This window comes from Priapulus caudatus, unplaced genomic scaffold (genome assembly GCF_000485595.1).
Source record: "Priapulus caudatus unplaced genomic scaffold, Priapulus_caudatus-5.0.1 Scaffold7, whole genome shotgun sequence".
Classification (NCBI taxonomy): Eukaryota; Metazoa; Priapulida; class Priapulimorpha; order Priapulimorphida; family Priapulidae; genus Priapulus; species Priapulus caudatus.
In genome coordinates this window covers 1,572,656-1,587,656 of record NW_014577068.1, presented here as the reverse complement: position 1 = coordinate 1,587,656, position 15,001 = coordinate 1,572,656, and the positions used below count along the sequence as shown (strand labels likewise).

General features: G+C 39.3%; 1 protein-coding gene across 1 annotated transcript in view; it reads right to left on the bottom strand.

Annotated features, from left to right (window-relative positions):
- Window positions 1-6,038: 6,038 nt before the first annotated feature.
- LOC106805941 (ribosome biogenesis protein NSA2 homolog) overlaps window positions 6,039-15,001 on the bottom strand; it is an 18,045-nt gene continuing 9,082 nt past the window's right edge. The window contains exons 2-9 of the mRNA XM_014807738.1: window positions 12,721-12,788; window positions 12,386-12,451; window positions 12,036-12,089; window positions 10,825-10,975; window positions 9,648-9,732; window positions 8,898-8,992; window positions 6,670-6,810; window positions 6,039-6,401 (exon numbers count right to left, since the gene is read on the bottom strand). Of these exons, the coding sequence (XP_014663224.1) occupies window positions 6,282-6,401; window positions 6,670-6,810; window positions 8,898-8,992; window positions 9,648-9,732; window positions 10,825-10,975; window positions 12,036-12,089; window positions 12,386-12,451; window positions 12,721-12,788 (780 nt within the window). The 3' untranslated portion in view covers window positions 6,039-6,281. The remainder of the gene's footprint in view (window positions 6,402-6,669; window positions 6,811-8,897; window positions 8,993-9,647; window positions 9,733-10,824; window positions 10,976-12,035; window positions 12,090-12,385; window positions 12,452-12,720; window positions 12,789-15,001) is intronic.

The window sequence follows — 15,001 nt, the reverse complement described above, 5'->3', positions numbered from 1 at the left end:
AAAAAATATTAAAAAAATTGAACCCAAAATGTCAAAACAAACTTTTGGGTCGCGGCTATTTTCGTGGGTCGGTCGGAGGACAGCAAACATATAATTTTTTAAGGATGGCCCCATGATACGTATTGCCAAACAAACCCAAGCAAACCCACCCACAACAGACCAAATCTATAGTACATGCACACACGTACTCACGATATATACGATATGCAGTCCTTACTTACTCGTGGACCACCCGTGATGGCCTCATATTACCATAGCATACATCCTAGCCAGTTGATGGGACAAAAATATATGAAATATAGAATATATCAGAAGTAGATAATAGGGAAGGAGTGTGACTTCAATAAACAAGGGAAATTTGTCAATTACTAGCCTTATAATACCTACGATTTACTACGCGTAACTCATCCAACTTGAGCTCAAATCGGACACAGTACATCCGCCTACCATCGTGCGAAATCCTTTCCTCGTATACACCCGCAATCCGGAGATACAGACTAAAACGTACGACACGATTTTCAATTCTTTGGCCATCAATCCAAATACCCGCAATCCGGAGATGCAGACTAAAACGTACGACACGATTCTCCATTCTTTGGCCATCAATCCAAATCCATTGCGCGCCTCTAATTCAAACAAAAGGCAGCTACCTAACCACAGCTTGCTAACTCGGCGGGCAATGTGGCTCGCTGGGAGATTTGAGCCCGATCAGCTGCTGCTGATTGCGGTTGGCGTGCGTGCGTGAAGGCATGCCAGCTATGTACAGAGGTGGCCTGTGTAGCTGTGTACCGGGTCAAAGGTTATCTCGCCGAGTGTTGATGCCTAATCTCCCAGCGAGCCACATGCCTCGCTGAGTTAGAAATAGCGCGTTAGGTAGCTGCCTTTTGTTTGAATTATAGGCGCGCAATGGCGTTGGATTGATGGGCGAATGTACTGTGTCCGATTTGAGCTCAAGTTGGATGAGTTACGCGTAGTAAATCGTAGGTATTATAAGGCTACTAAATGACGAATTTCCCTTGTTTATTGATGTCACACTCCTCCCTATTATCTATGATGACGATCATAAATAATATCGGCCCTGTGTGCCAAATTCCATGACAATCCGGTAAAAACATCAAGTTACAGGTTCTACAATATTTCCACAAAAATTTTGTTACCATGGCAACGATGGCTCCGCCCACACCAAAAATGATTGGCATCTTCGCTTTACCATAACGCACCTTCATGCCAAATTTGAAGATCATCCAAGATCGGGTAAAAACTGCCCACCAGGTCACTGCGACCTTTATTTCACCTTTACCTTGACCTTGATCATATTTCCCTTCCGCTCTCTAACTCAGCCCCTAATTGACCTAGCGCGACCAAACTTGGTATGCTTACACATCTTGGGGAGAAGGTCTGTCGCATACTAAAACCACCACTGCCCTTGACCTTGGTTTGACCTTTACCGGCGACTTACATTTCTGAGGTTGTGTGGTCTGTGTGTATATATCAGGGGTTAAAAATGACAAATTTGTCATTTATATTAGCCCCTGATACAGTAATGTGTTGGAGTGGCATTTAGATCGTAAGACGATAAATAAAAAACCAACTCAACTGATACTGTCGATTGTATTTCTTGCACCTTTCATTTCCTCTCCTCCACTGCTCAGGCGCAGACCTCGGTAGACATAAAACCCAAGACGAAATGTACAATCAGGGATGGACTGAATAAATTACATACCGTATTCAGGGCTCAATTTTAACAGTCGTCCGGTCGTCCGTGACGACTGGATTTTCTTTCGGGCAACTACAAATTGCTTCCGTGGTTGTCCGGTGTCCAACCTCTATAAAAAAATTTATATTCATAATGCGCGCGTTCATTTTACCTACGGCCAAGGTTGCACAATACGCTGCAAACGTACATGTCTAGACGCATATTGTCTGGCTTGCTTGATACAAAGTATAACATCACGTGTTTAACAACACAATAGGCATGTTCACACACAAGAAAAACCGCAATGCTAATCGCGATGGAAATACCGAGATAATTGTGTCGTTGTTCACACAGGCGGAAATATCTCGCTAATCGCCGAGCGGGATAATTCTATTAATTGAACTGTGCATGCTCACTGCCGGAATGATGCTCACTGCGCATGCTCACTGCTCACTCGCTTGGAATGATGGGATAGAAAATACCAGGATTATTTGCGCGAGCGTTCACACACGCAAATAATCGCGCTAATTCCAAATAATCGCAGTCAAAAGTGCGATTTGGAGCGCGATGCTGATCGCGATTATTAGTGAGATTATTGCGTTCACACTTGTGATAATCTCGGTATTTCGATCGCGATGCAAAAACCGGGATTTGCATCCCGCTAATTCGCGCCAGTGTGAACGCGCCTAAAGTTTCGTGTTAATTTTCAATTTTTACTCATCTGTGACTTGACACAGTGTTAGTAATGTTAGTAATGTTAGTAGTGTTAGTTAACTTAATGTAAATGTTATGAAATAAATTTCATGCAACTTCTAATTACTATTATTATACGTCATTGATCCCAGCATCATTTACCACATTACCAATATATTATTCTCTTCATATAATGAGTGAAACAATGCGAATGGCAATGTCTGCTGTCGCTGCAATACGTACAAAATGTACATGATTAGGCCTTTTGCTTTACAGCACTGAGCATCACGTGAGCAGAGCGCATGCAGCACATGTTTAAATAATATCCGGACAACCAAAACTCTTGAGGGACAACCATCTGCTACTCGATCTCTTGGTTGTCCTCCGGGCAACCCAAAAAAAACCTGAAAATTGAGCACTGGCTACTATTTACTCGTGTATATAAATAGCACACCATATTTTGCCTTGAAAAGTTGGTACAAACATTGGTACACTAACAAGATTTCTTAGCCTTGTGTATAAGTCGCACCCCTGATTTTTAGCTCAGCTGACGAAGTCAGGTCTATGCAGCTTGTAGAATCGCAGGATTGTCCGTCCGTCCGTCCGTCCGACCATCAACAGTTGGGCACAAATCTTAACCGCTCGACGTACGGTCTTGATATTCGGGACGTCGGGGCGGATCGCGAAAAGGACTCGATTTTGGTCGTTTTTGACTATGGTGTAGTAAGAACAAACTCCACGACAGATGGCGCTCTCGCTCTGGCTCAATTCACCACTGCCACAAGTAGATTTTCCGTTACAATTTGTAACGCTTTTTTTACCACAAGTTTTACAGCGGCCAGGTTACTCGTATCCTATGTAATAAGATTTGTACTAATAAAAGTTGCAAAGATATTAAAAATCCGACAATTATTGTATCCCCCGCGTCGAATTCGGCGGGGATACTATGGTTTCATGTCTCCCTAGCCGCCGCCGCCGCCGCTCGGTCCGCCGCAGAGAATTTCCCTTCCGCTCTATAACTCGACCCCTAATTGACCTAGCGTGACCAAGCTTGGTATACTTACACATCTTGGGGAGAAGGTGTGCAGAGTACCAAAACCAGGTCACTGCGACCTTTATTTGACCTTTACCTTGACCTTGATCATATTTCCCTTCCACTCTCTAACTTGGCCCCTAATTGACCTAGCGCTACCAAACTTGGTATACTTACACATCTTGGGGAGAAGGTGAGCAGCAAACCAAAACCAGGTCACTGCGACCTTTATTTGACCTTGATCATATTTCCCTTCCGCTCTCTAACTCGGCCCCTAATTGACCTAGCGCTACCAAACTTGGTATACTTACACATCTTGGGGAGAATCTGTGTCGCGTACCAAAACCAGGTCACTGAAGCTTTTATTTGACCTTGACCTTGACCTTCATCATATTTCCCTTCCGCTCTATAACTCGGCCCCTAATTGACCTAGTGCGACCAAACTTCGTATACTTACACATCTTGGGGAGAACACGGAGGATACATGTAGTTGGCGACAACTGCCCTTTCTAGTTATTACTGTACTCACTTTGATCTGTTTTACTAGAAGTTCAGAAGGACTTTATTGCTAATATTGAGATGCCAACGAGAATAGAATGATGTAAAAGAATGTATTTATATAAAGATATTGTAATGCACCCTTTACAAGAAAATTGTTAGGACTCGTTCCTATATAACTGCCAACAACTGTCGAATGTATGAATAATAACTAAAAGTGAACTAAAATTGCTAAAATTATTCTCTTCAATGCTTCAATCCCAGATGAATTTCCCATACCATTGCCATAACCATTACCAAATTTCATCCATGCACTGATACCATGTATGGGTACTAGGTGCATAACATGAGGGTGGTTGATGTTATAGCCTTACTTATAATGATCTGGGAATGTAAACGTAATTATACACTGTCACTCACGTACTACTGCACATAACATAATTTAATTGCCTAAACCTGGTACTAAATTAAACAGTGTAAAATAAGTTAAAAGGACAGTAGCCTCTAGGATTTTACTGCATACAACTGTACTTACTGTATAACAAATCGCCTATACCCACACGTATTTGTTACCAGATACCTAATTTAATTGTTATAATTAATTACACATCATCGCTACGAAAAATTTGAACGGCGCCATGACACCCGCGACCGTGCTGCCACCCCAAAAAAGTTGCGTATTTGACAATTTATTTTGCTTGTTACAGACCGAGGGCTAGTCACAAAAGTGCAATTACATTTATACCTAAATGCTATTTAACCAAACAATATTCATTTTAGGGCAAATTTATCCATATTATAACTGAAACTATATGTCGTTTATAAGATATTACAATCCTTTTACTTTTAAATGAATAAATAAGAAACACCCTCGGTCTGTAGCCCTTGGCTGGAAAGTGGTTTTGCGCAACCTATCAGATCGTGCGCTTTGAGTGGCGCCACCGTCGTTATAATGAAACTGTTGTCATTAGTTTTAAACCATTTTTTAATCATATTTCTAATGGTGATTGAACCATGAAACTTTTTATGTAGCGTAATTTTAACCTAAATTAACTGAAAATAACCCTAGAACCTAGAGTAAACGATCCCTTTAATAATACCGAGATTCGCAGCATATTGTAAGTATGTCTGATAACATGGCACCGATCACATTTAGGGATACACTCGAGGTTTAATGAGAAATTTCATTTAGTTTTCATTTTCAGCCTCATTCGATGGTTCCACCTCTGTACATGCTTATTTCTCTATATACCAAAATATGTTAGGTTTCAGAGCGTTTGTATTGCTCGCGTACGTGTGCAGTGAGCTGTGGCCCTTTAATTTTAAACGCACATTTACTGATGAGACACGAAGACATGATCCAACCAGCATATTTACGGTATTGATTATGCCAGAATCTACCAGCCTCAACCCTCTGCTGTCGGCAACTGCCAGTGATAGTTGAAATTCCTGAGCGGTCACATCACAAGATTCACAGAACATTTTACCAATTTAGTGGCTTCAGTTAGTCATGGATCATGGATATGTCACAGTACTAACAGTAGATGTTTCACATACGTTCACCCATTTTGTACACAGACGGGCAATGATTGTAAAAAGTAGAAAAACACTGATTTCTCTGTTTGTTTACAGTAGCCGATGTATTAATGGATATTTCTGTCATTACAACTCGGAATAATTTAATTTTACACTCGTTTTGACACATAGCTGTAAAAAGGGCGCATCAGGGTTTGATATTAAGTGCCGTCTTTTATGAGATATGGTTCTTTATTTGCAAAAATTTTCAATTCGAACAATTAAATTCGACTTAAATTTTAGGCAATTTTTGGTAAATATTAAACTAAGAAAAACACCAACACACTTTTTTGTTGCATACTGTGCTTAACTTGCGACGAAGTTTTTGCTTTAATACTCTGTGGTAATTGAGAAATATCCAAAATATTGTTTTGACATAAAAATTCAAAATTTGTGTTGTTACATAATTAGGTGCTGGAAATATCATAAAACCTTTTAGCTTGAGCATAGAGATACATCTCACATATAAATAAAACGTGCGATTGATTCGATTCATTGGTCAATAAACGTTTACTCTACATTAGAGCCATATGCATGCAAAGCTTGGGTGTATTAAAAAACTGTCGTTTATTGCAACAATTTTCACCAATTCTATTATGGATACTAATAACAGTTCCATTTCAATGCAAACCGACATTATGTATGGCAATCTTCAGTAATTTTTATCGTTCTAGATTTTGTATGGAAAATTATGCATGAAATGTGTAAAAATGGTTTACACCAAATACTATTTTCATATTTCCAAAGAATTCATGAATATATATTTTCATGAATTGCAAGATCAGATTATACTAACAACACTGCATTTATACAACCATCATTTTCTGGATTATTCGTCACCTGTGCATATTTTCCCCAGATCACCTTGCCACCTTGCGTCACCAGACCTAACTCACTGATGTTTACCTGAAACAAAAAATTACCAGTCATCCTTCATATATTTAGTTCGCAACATTTTATATGATAGAGCCTAAGAGGGCAACTTTAGATTTTAAATTTTAATCTACACTAGCATAAATTTACAGTTTTTTTAAAGATATACATATATACTACATGCATCACAAGTTACAACACGACTGCACCGAGTGTAATTAGTCAGGCATATTGAATGGGCAACCATGCCATGGCAGGGTAATACTTGCACGGTGTACAAGTAAATGATATATAACTATACCTCAATTACTGTTCCTTTAGTAATAACTCCTAGAGATGTGTACAAGGGTGACGTAGGGTTCTTCTTTACTCCAATTAGTGGGAGACAGAATGTAGCCTTTAGTTCTGGATGTGTTACATGGGCTTTTCGGAACCGCAGTGCCTAAATAAATAGATTCAGCAGTGAAATTCAACGTTAGATTTCACATGTAACAATGGTGGAACTTGACAACCTGAAAATTACGATACATACTAGAACTTGCTTGGCATGGGATTAATATGGCTATTACAAACTTGTAAGAAGCTGCTTAATGTTACAGACAACATGATAGTACATGATGATTGATTTCACGTGCATGTTACTTTAAAAACATGCACTACATTACAGAGGTGGAAATTGACTTTTGCTCGAGGGAGTTTGCAGCAAAATGATATGCACACAACAGTAATCCACACGTGCATATTTTGCAGATTTCAACATTAAAGTTGAATTATAATAAATCTTGGCCATAATGCAGAATGTTTTTTGTCTTATTCAAATACAACAAAAATGTGAAAAGTATTGAAACAAACTGTGATGAGGCTACACGTTACATGTACAGATGGTAGTCTACTGCTACATACTTTTGGAAAGACTTTATAATGAACAAGTGCCGCAGAGTGACAGCGCTCAACTGATGTGTACTGTAGCCAGGTATTCTTCTGATAAACTCACTGGCAACCGAATCAAGTGCGCCCTCCTGCCACCGCATTCGCGCTTAGAGCAAATATCTATGATACTACTAATACAGATCTAAAATCTATGATAGGCTTTGCTATACCTACTGGTAGTACAGTAATAAAGATACAGCTGTGTAACTTTAATGACTTCGCTATATTAACATGTTATCATGGATATGCGTGAGCTAATAAGCAAAACGAATAGCAAAGTCACTAGGCATTCATGAAATGCATGTATTTTAATCACCTCAAATCAAGTTGGAAGGATTAATAGAACTACTTTGCATGAAAATAAGTTGGGCACAATCAGGTGCACCCCGCAGAACAATCAATACAGCAGCTCGACACTCCACATGCATGCACTAGCAGCAAGCACGGCATACACTGGTTACCTGTAACACCCACTATTGATTACATATGATTGGACATTGCAGGATGTTTGTTCTGGGTTTTTCAAACTGTCTTGTAAGTAAATATTTCACTAAGAAAATATGGTTATTCCGCACTGCCGCAGTCGGGAATAAACTGGTATGGCAGAATTTTAAGGCTGACACATTAAGAACCCCTTCATATGTCAAACCGCGTCCAACATTAAATCAAAGCGAATGTGACTACCAACTTGTGTTAATTTTGAACCTTCATATCATATGACAGCTTTACATACCAAAGGATAGCATAACCCTACAAATTCGCTTGTTAGCATTATTACATTTATATGCTCAGGTCATTTATATTTTACCCATACTGCCATATGTACTTTATTTCTACAAAATGTTAAAGCCACAATATGTGCATCTACACGCTAATTTCTCCAGTACTAGACTAGCAAATACTTCGTGACATGCATAATCACACTACCTTATGACAAAATAAACTCTAGTTCCTCCCATTTCACTGCGCGTTTGCTTAAAACCCACAAGAAAGAGGTGTGAAATCTGGTAATCTGACGCCAACGCCGAATTGTTTGCCAAGCAATTTCGCCCCGAATCGGTTATGTGACGTCACTGACGTCACATGTTGCTACGGGTGTTGAGCAGAGAATATAGTCGTTTACATTTTAAGATAGTTGTAGTATTGTGAACTGCAGTGTATGTAACATCAATGGCTATTGGGAAAGTAATAATAGGCAGCGTAATAAACTCTGAGAATAACGTATTAATTTTAGGCTTGATATCCCGAACGATAACATTGCGCTAGCAGCGTGCGAGCGAAAAATGCACACGGACCGTAGAAATCTTTGCTACACCCGCTGTACGGTTGCTTGGCAGAGCAACGCGAAAGTGTCAACAACATCGGAGAATTCGAACAACATTGGAGATATTTTCAAATACCTTTTATAAGACAACGCACAGTGAAATGGGAGGAACTAGAGTTTATTTTGTCATAAGGTAGTATGATTATGCATGACACGAAGTATTTGCTAGTCTAGTACTGGAGAAATTAGCGTGTAGATGCCCATATTGTGGCTTTAAGGGTTATCAAACTGTATAGGAATTAACAGATATTATTAATAGACTGTGACTTGCTTACCATAGGTCTAATAAAACGTTCAAACTTGGGTGGTTTTCTTGTGAAACCTTCTCCTACATATGTAACCTTAGTTACCATTCTTTTCCACCCTTTCCCTGCAATTGGAATCGTACATTATTATCCAATCTGCAACACAGACTAACGCACCACTTGTGAATACTACTGGATGAAGATATTCACAAAAAAGTCAAACTACATGAGTTCTCCGAGTCTGATTTAGTAAATAATTTACATGCGACTAACACTATTCTGTTATTATTATGTAAGTAAAGTAAACCATGGTATAATAGCCTCTAACTTCTTCCCCATCAGTCTTTCACAATGAAGTTTTGACTTTAAACTTATGTCAGCCCATAAAAATAAATAGTAACTATATAAATATGAGCTCGCCATTGACAGAGTAAACAATTTAGTCCTCAATATGTTACAAAGGACATCGGAGGGCGACTCTGAATCAGAGATCTCTCCAGGCCTTTAAAGCATGTCAGGTCCAACATTCCCGACATATCAGAAATCATCCGACATGCCTAAATTCCCAGCTATGTTTACTTTTGACAATCCCAACACAATCATGCTATGTTTTCCCAGCTTGATGTATATGTTTGCGAACTGATTGAGTTTACCTGTGCATTGGGGCCATTTACAACATGTTTAATTGACGCTAATTAGCAATCGAAACTAAATTGTCCGATTGCCTGACACATCTTCTATTCCCAGGGAGAACCTTGCGAAAAAAAACTTTACACTTACTTCTCGATTTGCCTGTTTTTACGACCCTAAATACTTCAGAATCTCCCATGGCTCTTACTTTTGGAAGTGGTACATCCCATTTACCCTGCAGACATAAAAGTACACATGCAACAGTACAAAGGCAAACACTTTATAACAATTAAATCACTAACTTTACCTCTCAATAGCACACACCCAGCATGAGATACAAATATTTCAGTACCGGTTACATTTTGCCGATCATGTAAGAGCCTTTTAGCATATAATAATGTTTAAGCTTAGTTTTATATTTATATTTTATATTTTCATAAATCTGGCTTAGACAACAGGACAATGATAAGAAAGATTCCTTTCTTGCTCCTAACCTAAACATGTTAGAAGCTTATTTAAATAGAAATTGGAGAGAATTAAACAAATCTGCATATATTATTTGCATCACATCAAGAGCGTATTAAGAAGGAGAGCGTACAACGGTTAAATGCTGAAACCATGCTGCAGTATTAGTCGAATTAATAAACTGCCCGTTTTATTTTGATGATTCTTTGTGGGATTATTGATCAGCTGTTCTACCCTGCTAATAAAAAACAAACCGCTTGTCCCTACGATGCCTCTACGCTGAGATAATGAGCGGTGAAAATCTGGTATTTTCGCCGAAAACCGACTCGAGATACGTAGTGGCTGCGACTGTCTCTCGTTCTGGCGATAGCTTCGGGAAACCTCGCGTGTTTCCGTCATTCATTGACAATAAAATTTCTTTTCCTTCTATTATCTTTTCTCGCATTTCCAGTCATTGACGCAGCCATTACTCCACAAAAACGTCTTGTTATTTATTGCCATGGTGATGACCCGCCCCTTACGCTGGATGTAGTAACGCTGTAGTAATAACGTATCGAGTCAGCGCTACACAGCGGCGACCAGAAGCAACATACAGTCCACAAAACGAGAGAGAAAATACCAGATTTTCACCGCTCATTATCTCAGCGTAGAGGCATCGTAGGGACATGCGGTTTGTTTTATATTAACAAGGTAGGACAGCTGATCAATAATACTGCAAAGAATCGTCAAAATAAAACGGGGAGTTTATTAATTCAACTAATATTGCAACATGGTACCAGGTTTCAGCATTTCACCGTTGTACGTTCTCCTTCTTTATACGCTCTTGATCATATCTTTACATTTTATTTTAAGATATACTTACAGCCTTTTCTTTGCGTTTCTGCTTGATCATGTTAGAAAGAACTTTCGCACGTGACTGCCCTTCTCTGTCCAAGAGATATGCAGGCACAGCACCATCTGGTACAGGCTCATCATTTTTCTGCTTGGTCTTTCTCTCTTCGTGCATCTTGATCCTATATGTATATAATACTTAGTTGGGTTAATTCGGGATATATAGCGGAATATGAAAATGCATAATAATAAAATCAGTGACCAGGTTTACACATGCATTTCCTCCAGGCTTTTTTAGGGATGAGTTTTGATACCTAAAATTATATACTGTGCTGGTGCATAGGATAAACAAGAGCCGCAGAGCAACAGTGCTCATCTGAGGTCTGTTGCTATGCTTATAAACTCTAAATTTCAGTCGTGCATAGTGACACGTTTGTTAGGCCCAAATGTGTTCGCATATGCGCTAAAACATTTGAAGGCATGAGGATGGTATCAGTAACCTTTCTGAATTGGGTGGGGTACAATAGACATTTGCTATGAAATGCTATGAATATGCTACTTGATACCAGAGTTTATTTAGCCTATGAAAAGTCTGATACATTCATGTATTACCCCGTACAGACTGCAAAATTTGATCCCGTATCAAACTAGTCTGGGCCAGGCGCGTGCTAAACCGTACCATACAGACATAGCCAGCTGAAGCGGGCTAGGTTAGCACGGGTACGCTGCACATGCTCAGTTTATCGTATTACGTCACGCTGCAGACCTCCAATTTCGCGCTGGTGATGGGTTTCCTCCCCATCACACTATACATCGAATATTAAGAGCGTAGGTCGAGCCGTTGAGATTTGTGCCGCAATTCCCTATTTCCTCCTATACCTTAAGTTAAGGGGGAAATATTCCCCCTCCATTGACACATCTTGATCTTTGACCCTTGAGGCCTTGACCCCTAAATTCGACATCCCGAGTCCTTTTCGCGATCCCCCCCCCCAATTTCCCAAATATCAAGACCGTGTGTCGAGCAGTTAAGATTTGTGCCCAACTGTTGACGGACGGACGCACGGACACAAGGACGGACGGACGGACATTCATGCGATTCTACGAGCTGCATCTGACTTCGTCAGCTGAGCTAAAAACAGTCCTAACCATACCGCCATTTAGAAATATCACTAAAAATTTGTGGTGTGAATAAATTTGAAAATAATCAACTAACTGTGCAATATTCAATGCAAATATACTTACGTTTTCTTCATTTGCACCTTTTCTGCATGCCGCTGTTTATTATACAACTTTGCCCTATTTAAACAACATATTCAAGTTAGATGATATGATATGACATAGGCTTCGGATTCATGAGTTCTACTCTGAAAAACATTACAGTTCTACCGAGTTGCAAAATAGAAGATAATTATAAAGCAATAAACAAAATTCAGATAAATATAAAACTTGTAAAAGTTATTGCCATACCATTTGAATTCACAAACAGTATGGGCACTGACCAAAAAAACAATTTTATAGATTAGTTCTGTATAAATGGCTAGCAAGATCATTATACCAGAAGCACCATAACCAATGCGTTCAAGCAAACATACTTCAGTCCTCTAAGTTTCTTTGCCTTTGCTGCCCTTTTATGAACTTCCCGACTCTCCTTCTTTCTCCTATACAACAAGAATTAGTGATCATTTATTAAATACTCCAAATAGCAATACTTCCAATTTTCAGAAATTAAACATGAAGAACAAGAATAAGTCAAGATTTATCATCCACATAATTCCTGAATAAAATTTAACATTATAATCATTGTGTTATATGTGTATTTCATCGTCAGATGCCCAATAGGTGCAGGACATTACACAGATATATATACTGTAGCCTTCCCCTACACTCAAATTAATAATATATAAAAGCTAGTCTAGTTACAACTTACTTTCTTTCTTCATAATCAAGTCGTCTTCCATAGCGCTTGCGGTGCAGTTCGATGTGCTCATTCTGCGGCTATTTATAAACACATATGATAAAATTAATACATTGTAGAATTCTCCATGCATGCATACCAACATTAAAATTCAAACAAATTTAAGACAATTTGATGCATTATTTCAAAATGACAGTTTTTTTCAATAACTGTACATAACAGGTTGACCACAGGGTGTTGTACCCAAACTTGGAATCTTGCACAAACTTGGAATTTCGCAGTTTGGGCAACCAATGTTGAGATTGAGCAACCGCTCAAAACCTAGTTTGGGCAAGGTGAGCAGGGGTTGCACAAACTTATGCTAATCATATGGAATCATATGCTACGAAATGTTATATCATGACAATGAGTTCCCATATCTTATTTCTTGATTGTGTTTGGCATATTGGTTAACAAATTATATGGATAGTTGAGATAATTTGCTTAATAATAGTAAAATCCCTAGTTTGGGCAAGGTGAGCAGGGCTTGCACAAACTTGGAATTCATAGGCTACGAAATGTTAATTTCATCGATTTTCTTCAATGTGTTTGGCATCTTTGTTAAAATAATAAATGATTATATTAGATAATTTGATAACTATTACTATTAGAGAAATCCCTTCCTAGTTTGCCTCAGTTATACTTGCATATGCCACAATCACCATTTTAAAAGTGTAGTTGTATAAGTAACTGTTTTCAGCGTGCGCAATCTTGAGATTGGGCAGCCAAACTAGGAAATCCGCAGTTTGGGCAGCACTATCACTGCGCGATCTCAAGATTGTGTAAATTCCAAGTTTGGGTTCAACACATGGTATCAAAGACTCTTAATTAGTGTTGGAGATCAGTCCAAATTTCATGATCGACCATTGGTTTTACAAAACGACCGATGATCGATTAATCATCGATCATTTTAGATTGCAGCGTCGACACAACCGGTGTATTGCGAAGGAATATTGACATTATTGTATGTGTAGCTAGTATTTAATGGTAAGTAAATTAAGGATACTGTTAGGGTTAAGGACGGGTAACACTCTAAAGGGCATTGCAACATAACTGCTCATCAAATTCAATCAAACTCATATATATCCATTACATAAGAGAGATGTCTCTCTATCAGGAGTAGATAATAGGGAAGGACTGTGACTTCAATAAACAAGGGAAATTCGTCATTTACTAGCCTTATAATACCTACGATTTACTACGCACGCGTATATAAGATAGCCGAGTCGCGTGTACAGTTAGTGTTAGGTGTAGGACAGCTGACTGTTTGTACTTGTGTATTGTCTACAGTGCATGCGTGGCCGGTAAAAATACACACGCGGGTGTCCTGGTCGAATGGAATTGTGACGATCGATTCCTCGGCTGGCAACTTTTATTGTGCGGAATTTAATCGGGGCGGAGGTAATTTAAATGGGGCGCAACAATTGAACAGGGGGAGTTTTCCAACGGGGCGCGCGCGCGCCCGTTTGCGCAACGTAGGGAGAACCCGAGTTTCAGTCAGTATCCAGTATAGCCAATTATGCAGCAGGGGTATTGTGTATTCCAGCTACCGTCAGTGCCCTTCCGAGAGGTATTCAGTACAGCGGCGGGTGACATTGTTACGGCACAGAGGGCTGCACTGTCAGCGGAAACATTGCCGTGCTTCTGTTTCTCAAGAAAAACATGAGAAATTAAATCATGTCATATAATACAATATATGATGATATTAAAACCATCAAATTGCTTACTATATCATGCATGCGTATACATTTCCCAATACGTATTGAAAATATTGCATACGCGGTTTTGTCGTATTGCAATATATTGGCAATACGGTTTTTGGTCGCAATACTCACCCCTAATGTTGTATTTAACCTTTTGCTTTCAATATTTTGCATCTGTACTGACAATCGATCCCAAACAACTAGTGTAGGCTAGCTAATTAATTGATTAATTATTAGGCTGGAGATTAATTAATCGTGAATTAATTTCCACGGCATTATTTTGTGAAAGCGACGCATCTGCGCAAATGGACTACCGTACCCGTAGCTTCAAGACATTAACATACGCCTACCGTACCTGTAGCCACTGCGTTTAAAATGCGCAGAGGCTACGGGTACGGCAGCCGTATCTTAATGTCTGCGAGGCTAGCGGTACAGCAGCCGTATTTTAATGTCTCGAGGCTACACGGCAGCCGTATCTTAATGTCTCGAGGCTACGGGTACGGCAGCCGTATCTTAATGTCTCGAGGCTACGGTACGGGCAGTCCGCACAG